This window comes from Penaeus vannamei, chromosome 1, assembly GCF_042767895.1.
Source record: "Penaeus vannamei isolate JL-2024 chromosome 1, ASM4276789v1, whole genome shotgun sequence".
Taxonomy (NCBI): domain Eukaryota; kingdom Metazoa; phylum Arthropoda; class Malacostraca; order Decapoda; family Penaeidae; genus Penaeus; species Penaeus vannamei.
In genome coordinates, this window is record NC_091549.1 from 17400942 (window position 1) to 17408441 (window position 7500).

Sequence of the window (7500 nt, forward strand, 5' to 3'; positions counted from 1 at the left end):
GGTTTTGCAAGGGAAGTCACGCGGTGGGGGCGACTTCACTAAACGTAACCTATTTTGCTAAATGCTATGACAGTGAAACATGATCAAGTGATACAAACTGCACAAGGAGTGAAGATAAGGGCGATTGCAAGGAACAATCTATGGCCACCGAATCTGACACGAAAATCAAACCATGTGATTCTAACTGAATTTGAATCTGGATGATGATGAGATCGACTTTGACTGACAGAGTTTATAAACAGAGGTTGAAATTGCGAACGATGATACACTTCTTTTTTTTTTTAAATCTTTTTGTTGAAGCTAAAGGATTCCTTAAGTTTACTCAAGCACTAGCAGTTATACATAGACATATAATTGATGATTTCTTTAAAATTCCTATCGGATTGAGGAGGACGTCGACTTCTCTGAGGGGGAGGAGGAGGAGGAGGAGGAAGAGGAAGAGGAGGAGTAAGAGGGGAGGAGGGGGAGGGAGGGGAGGGTCTTCCCCCACCGGATCCTAAAGACTCCTCAATCGCGGCCGTGGGCGGGGATGGGCGGCCGTGGGCGGAGATGGGCGGCCGTGGGCGGGGATGGGCGGCCGTGGGCGGGGATGGGCGGCCGTGGGCGGGATTTGAAGGAAGGAGAGAGGGAAACCCGAGAGCACACAGCTTCAAGATCCTTATCCAGCCTAGTTCTTGGTTCCTATATCCGTTGCATCCGCGTGAGTTGGAGGAGGAGGAGGAGGAGGAGGAGGAGGAGGAGGCGGAGGAGGAGGAGGAGGAGGAGGGGAAGAAGAGGAGGAGGAGGAGGAAGAGGAGGAGGAAGAGGAGAAGAAGGAGAAGGAGGAGGAGAAGGAGAAGGAGGAGGCGAAGGAGAAGAAGACGGAGGAGGAGGAGGAGAAGGAGGAAGAAGAGGAAGAAGAGAAGAAGACGAAGAAGAAGTATAGGAGGAAGAAGAAGAAGTAGAAGGGGAAGAATAAGAAGGAGAAGAGGAAGAAGAAAAAGAAGATGAAAAGGAACAGGAGGACAGGAAGAAAGAGGAGGAGGAGAACGAGGAGAAGGAAATGAAGAAGAATGGTTAATGGTTAAAACAGGATGAGGGGAGGGAAGAGAACATCTTTGCCTCACGCTCTGGGTGAGGGAGGAGGAGGAGGAGGAGGAAGAGTAGGAGTAGGAGCAGGAGTAGGATTGGGATTAGAATTAGGATTAGAAGCAGGAGCAGTAGTAATAGTAGTAGTAGTAGTAGTAGGAGGAGGAGGAGAAGAAGAAGAAGAAGAAGAGGAGGATGAAGAAGAAGGAAAAGGAGGAGGAGGAGAAGGTAGAGAAAAAAGGTGGTGGTGGTGGTGGTGGTGGAGGAGGAGGAGGAGGAGGAGGAGAAGAAGAAGAAGAAGAAGAAGAGGAAGATGTAGAAGAAGGAAAAGGAGGAGGAGGAAAAGGTAGAGAAAAAGGTGGTGGTGGAGGAGGAGGAGGGGGGGGGTGTCTTCACCTGATCTTTCCTCAACGCCGGGACTTCAGCTTCTTGCCTCCTTCCCTGACCTTCCTCTTGTCTTACAGTCATGCTACTTGGGATCTACTGCTTTCATCTTTTTTAGCAAGGAAGGCAGACCGCTTGCTTTCACTGTGCGGGTTCAGTTTGCTTTAGGATAACTACTGGAGGTTGCTGGCAGTCAAGGAGGCCTAATCCTAGCGAAGACATGCTGGCCGCGTCAGAGCAGGCAAAGTGAGGGGGCGGGGCTTGATTGCTTTGGCACACACGCATGCGCAGACACACGTGCGGATGTGCGTACGGATGCGCATATGCAGGGGGTATATAGTCGCTCGCATATGCGCATGGATACGCAGCATTCTCTCTGTCTCTTTCTTTATCTCTCTCTTTTTTTTCTTTCTCTCTCGTTCTCTTTTCTCTCTCTCTCTCTCTCTCTCTCTCTCTCTCTCTCTCTCTCTCTCTCTCTCTCTTTCTTTCTCTCTCTCTCTCTCTCTCTCTCTCTCTCTCTCTCTCTCTCTCACTCTCTCTCTGCTCTGTCTCTGTTAATCACACACAAACAAAAACATTTCTGCTTGCACGCGTGTGTGTATATGGCCATGTATGCTTCTGTGTGCGTCTCCATATAAACGTATGTGTGTATTTGAACCCCGCCACTCCACTTTCGCCCACTCTGCGTCGCCGCTACTGACCAATAGGCCTTTTTTTTTAAATGACCGTGATTCGTAATTTCGTCATTGCACGGGACGGAAGTATGGTGTAAAAATAGGAGAAGAAGAAGAAGAAAAAAACAGTGCATTCTTTCAAGCAAATGGTAAATGATCTTTGAGCACCTTATCAATTAATCCGTGAGTGTGAAACAAGGAACGTTACGAATCAACTATGCTAATTTAGTGCTAGGGCGATCCGTAAGAAGCGAATATAGGCCTAAATGTATACTACAATAATACGCGCATAGCATTTTTTAAACTCGACAACCCTCAGTTCTTTTTTTTATATATAATAGGAGAAGCAGCACTGGAAAATGTAGCGAAGGGAATCCATTTTTAGATTTTTAAAAAGTTTTTAAGTTTTATTAAAAATTATCTTTTATGTTCTCCTGTCTAGATTCAAGTTAAGGTACATTGATTGTTAGGTTGTTGGTTGTGAATTTGACTTTGTTGTGAATGGTCATTGGACCATTCTGAATTAAAAAAAAAGGTATTGACAGCATAATTCTATAAAATTAAGATATACTGAACTTATCTGCGAGCAGTGTTCTGCAAGATATGAACATGCAAAGAAATTTCATTAGATTCAGCATATGATTATGCAATTCTATTCATAATCGATCTTCAGCCACAGAACCATAACAATTTTACTCTTACAAAATACCAAAAAAATATATTAAAAAGAATTGAACAATAGGCACCACATTTTTAACAAGATGGGAATTTTAATCTGGAGAAAACACTATCCAAAAAAGACAACAAAATCACAATGTCCATTCAAATCATTGCAAAAAAGAAAAAGAAAAATCTCTTATAAAAAAAACAAACAAACATAATGTTCTCTCTCTTTTAACATTGAACTCATGACTAGCCTGGCTGCCTCGGACCTACTTCCAGCAGCGGTTGAATCAATTTATAAAATTATCATTATGATTATTATTAATGATCTTTTTTTTTTTTTTTAGGGAAGTCATACGCACGATTCATAGGCAGCGGCAGGGTAGTTGTTAAGGAGAAGTTTGGGTGTGCAGTCGCTGTCGTATCTGTTGGGAAACACGTGAGAGACTGTTGTAACTTCAGCAACTGGTGCACCGCCCTAACCATGTTCATCTTGCGCATCTTTGATTCTTTGAGCTTTGAGGTTCATTAGTATTGTTATTATTGGTAGTATGATTTTGAATATATGCTCTTAAGATATTTTGATATTTTTTTTTTTTTGGGGGGGGGTTGTATCATTAATATTGTTATATATATGTATGTTTATATATATGTATATATATATATATATATATATATATATATATATATATATATATATATGCATACATATAATATATATATATATGTTTTTTTTTGGGGGGGTGCTTTGAATACATACTCTGAAGGAGTTTTGAAGTTATTTGTTTTCACTTCTTTGGGAGGGAGTTTTGAATAAGTTTTATTTTTAGTATTCTTGAAGTTATTACTAGTATCACTTTTTTTTTGGGGGGGGGGGTGTTAATAAAAGTTCCTAAGTATTCCTGAAATGATTTTCTTTCATTCTTTTAAACGATTCCTTGATAAGACATTGATTTCGAATGACTGAATGCAAAGAGGCCAATTTGATTTGGGCGAGAGATAAATTTTTTTTTTTTTACTTTTGGGACATTTATGAATTGCATTTCTATTCTTTTAAATCAAATTGTGAGAATCCGTGCTTTCTATTTTTTTTTTTTTTTTTTTACTTTACAAGAGGTTGTTAACAAGAATGCAGATGGCAGGCCGTGAGCTTAATCAATCCGACATTAAATCAATCGACATGATTAAATCTACAACTAACAAGGTTAGGAGGGAGACCTTGCATAAGAGAGGAAGGAGGAAAAGGGTTAGAATATACGGTATAAAACACACACGGAAACATACGGTACATACACACCACCCAGGCAGCGGTCAGACTGGGCGAGGGACACGGGCAGCCCAGGGCCCAGAAAAGAAGGCCAGTGGAGGAGATATCCGAGTTTTTAAAGACGTATTAAGGTGTTGCCTGTTATATGTTCAGACATGATCTTCTAAGAGAGAAAAAAAAAACACTTTAAAAAATCTACGAGTTTAGCGGTAAGAGGGATAGATAAAGACACTCGCTAAGCTAAAAGCCAAGGTGGGGACCTCTCCACACTGGTTCTCTTTTTTTGGCACTGTCCCTTTGCGTCCGCTGGGCACTGGTCTCCTCAGTGCCAGACCTCCCATCTAACCACTGCTCATAAACCAAATATAATAGAAAATAAAAAAAGAGAACATGTCTACAGCGAGCCATCAATATACCCATAGATATGATACTGTCTTCTAGTCATGAGTGTAACCAAAGCCACTGCATAATTATTTCAGATGGTCGGAGAAGCCTAGTCGTTTGCCTCTACGGTTGAATCAGAGGCGTTGAAAGACCAGGGTCGGCGCGTCTGATGGAGGTCGAGATGGTAAAAAAAATATATATATTTCACGAGAAGTCACGAAGAGAAAGAAAGAAACAAAACAAACAAACATGGAACTACAGTTTGACATACAATACGTCTAGGAAACTGAAAAGGAAGGAATAAAAAAGGAGAGAAACCATGATAATAGTCCAGTAATCAGAACAAAGGTGAATCGTGCGGGTTTCGAAAAGGTTGAGGTTATATCACACGTCAGGAATAAGTGACGTAACTGACAGTCTACTGGTGATTTGACTCTTGTTGCTGCTCATAGACGCAAGCCCTTACTTCTAGTGGCTCTGTGCTTTTTTTAAACCTTTAATACTAAACAAAGAAGACTGATCAGTGGTAAAACTATTTTTTTTTAAATATTTTGTGTTGTGTAAGAATTTCACCTGCCTCTAGTTACAGTCATTGAGTAATATTCTCGTACCATTTACCTGTAATCAGAGCATGGAGAGTAAAGCATTGCACATTAAGCCTCTGCTATGCTCTCAGGGCGTCTTGCTGCACCAAGCATTAGCTGCACTAGCCTACAGTCACTCCGCCGCTCAGATCCGGTCTCGTATAGTTTAGCGGGGTCGTGAGCAAGTACAGGAGTCGTCTGCCTGAAATCTGCGTTGCCAAGCTTAACGTGCTGGCGGCAGGTACCTGAATGGTCTTGTGTTCACAGTCTCTGATGGAGCAGGAGGAGGAGGAAGAGGAAGAGGTAGAGGAGGAGCTGGTGGTAGAAAAGCATGAATGAAGTATGGAGTTGAAGTATTCTGTGGTCGAGAATGGGGGGGCCTGGAAGCCGCTGAAATAATGAGGAGGAAGCAGCGATTGGGAGAAGGGAGGGCGAGCTTATCTGAAGGGGGAGGGGGGGAGCAAGCTTATATGAAGGGGGAAAATGGGGGGCGAGCTTATCTGAAGGGGGAGGGGGGTAGAGGAGGGCATATATGAGCGGCATTATCTGCAAGTGGTATTGTGGGTCGATTTTCTTTCGGCAGAAGGACAGCAAGTCGAAGGATCTATTATTAGTGAAGATTTTGCATGACATAGGGGAAAAGGGGGAGGCAATAAAAGAAAATCTAGCAGTGTCGTGGGTGTATATATATGTACTGCATTTTTGTTCGTATAAAGTGGAATGAGAAGGAATGTTTGATAGGATATTATAAGCATTTGTTAATGTAGGACTTGCAAATGGAGATGTGTCATGGTGTTGTCTGCCAGCGGAGGATAATCGTGTAAAGATGCAAGGGAAGTACTATAAGAATAGGAAAAAGAACTCGATTAGCGCGGGGGCTTTGTAACAGGGGGGGAGCAGCTCAAATGAGATGGAGTGTTAGCGATGTTGCAGCTTAGGGAGAGGCGGGGGAGCGAGTGAGTGAAGCATCCGCCACGGTCAGGCGCCAAGTATAGCAGGAGGCGGAGGGCGGTCCCCGGGCGGCGCTACTGCCTCAACGCGGTCGTTACCTGATCTTGCCGCGTATCCTGGGGTAGCCGGAGTAGCCTGGCGTGGCCATATCCTGGTGGTTCCACATGTAGCCCGGGTAGGCGCCAGGCGTGCCCGGCAGGTAGTGCTTCCCGTAGAAGCCGTAAGCCCCGGTGGGCGTCGGCGTGACCGTGGGGGGCCCCTGGGTAGGAAAGGGCCCGCAGGCGAAGATGGGCGGCCGTTGGCTGAGAAACGCCTCGGGGTCGCCGCCGTCCTGCTGCGCGCGCTCCAGCCCTTCGTAGAACTCCCACAGCCTCTCGGTGAGGATGGTGAGGATGGTGCCGCCGTGGTTCATCTCGATCAGCCGCAGCACCAGGCAGCCGTCCCAGCCCAGGTACTGGATGGCCATCTTGCGCGCGTTGTTGTATAGGTCCTCCTTGCCCACGCGCCGTGTGCGCCACAGGTAGTAGTGCACGAAGGCGATGCGCGAGCAGGTGAAGGTGCGCCACACCCAGATGAGGGCGCTGTAGATGGTCACCGGCAGCAGCAGCGCGAAGAAGAACCAGATGAACGAGAAGATCTTCTCGTTGAACAGGTTGATGGGCAGCACGCACTGGCACGTGTAGGTCCTGAGCGAGCCCTGCTGGGCCGCCAGCACCTGGCACAGCGTCTGCAAGGGGAAGCGCGGCGAGGTCCACCACTCCTTCTTGTTGATCAGCTTCTCGACCACCTCGACCCCGTGGAACAAATACCCTTTGCCCAGGAACACCGTGAGCAAAAAATATTGCATCAAGATGTTGAACACGTACATGATTTTCACAATCATGTACAGAATGAATAAAGAAGAGGAAGGGTTCCCGCCGCAAGCCAGATTGCAATCAAACTTACAGACGGTTCCTGGACAGCACTTTGAAACGCCCATCAGCGTATTAAACTGGTCCAGGAACTCGGCGATAAGTGCGTCGCGGTCTGGGTGGCCGGGCGTGTACTGAGAGATGACCGACACCTTCTTTAGTAAACGTCCCACCTTGATGCCAGAATTTTTTGCCGTCGAGTTCCAGATGGCGAAGGGAATGTAGAAGAGGCCGGCCTCCACCAGCAGGATGATTGGCGCCCACTGGTAGTAGTTCACCTTGATGCGCTCGCCCCTGATGGAGGTGGAGCCGCCCTCCTCATCGAACGTCACCGAATGCACTCGCGTCACTTGCTCCCGGTCCTCCACGTCCACCGGGATAATGTAATAGGTACTGGCTGTCCAACAGTACGAGTTCACATATCTCGCTTGCGGTTCCGTGAAATAGGTGGGCGTGAAGCACTCGATCGGGTCACCCGCGAACTGCTTCGTTACGAGTGGAAGCGACAGGCATATGAGGATGAGGATGGTGTACTTTCGATTCAATTTATCGACCCCGTCGTCGATGGGCACGTTCCCGCCGATGAGATAATTACTGAAGTGCAAAAGAAACGA

General features: G+C 45.8%; 1 protein-coding gene across 6 annotated transcripts in view; it reads right to left on the reverse strand.

Moving 5' to 3' along the window:
• The window catches only part of LOC113810826 (innexin unc-9), a 62728-nt gene that overhangs the window by 653 nt on the left and 54575 nt on the right, over positions 1-7500 (reverse strand). For 3 of the 6 annotated variants that reach the window (XM_070120143.1, XM_070120197.1, XM_070120085.1), the window contains exons 2-3: positions 6074-7500; positions 1-3214 (exon numbers count right to left, since the gene is read on the reverse strand). The exon at positions 1-3214 is cut by the window's left edge and continues 653 nt beyond it; the exon at positions 6074-7500 is cut by the window's right edge and continues 1038 nt beyond it. In XM_070120143.1, the coding sequence (XP_069976244.1) occupies positions 3142-3214; positions 6074-7500 (1500 nt within the window). In that variant the 3' untranslated portion in view covers positions 1-3141. The other 3 variants (XR_011398478.1, XM_070120249.1, XM_070120320.1) reach the window with 3 other exon arrangements.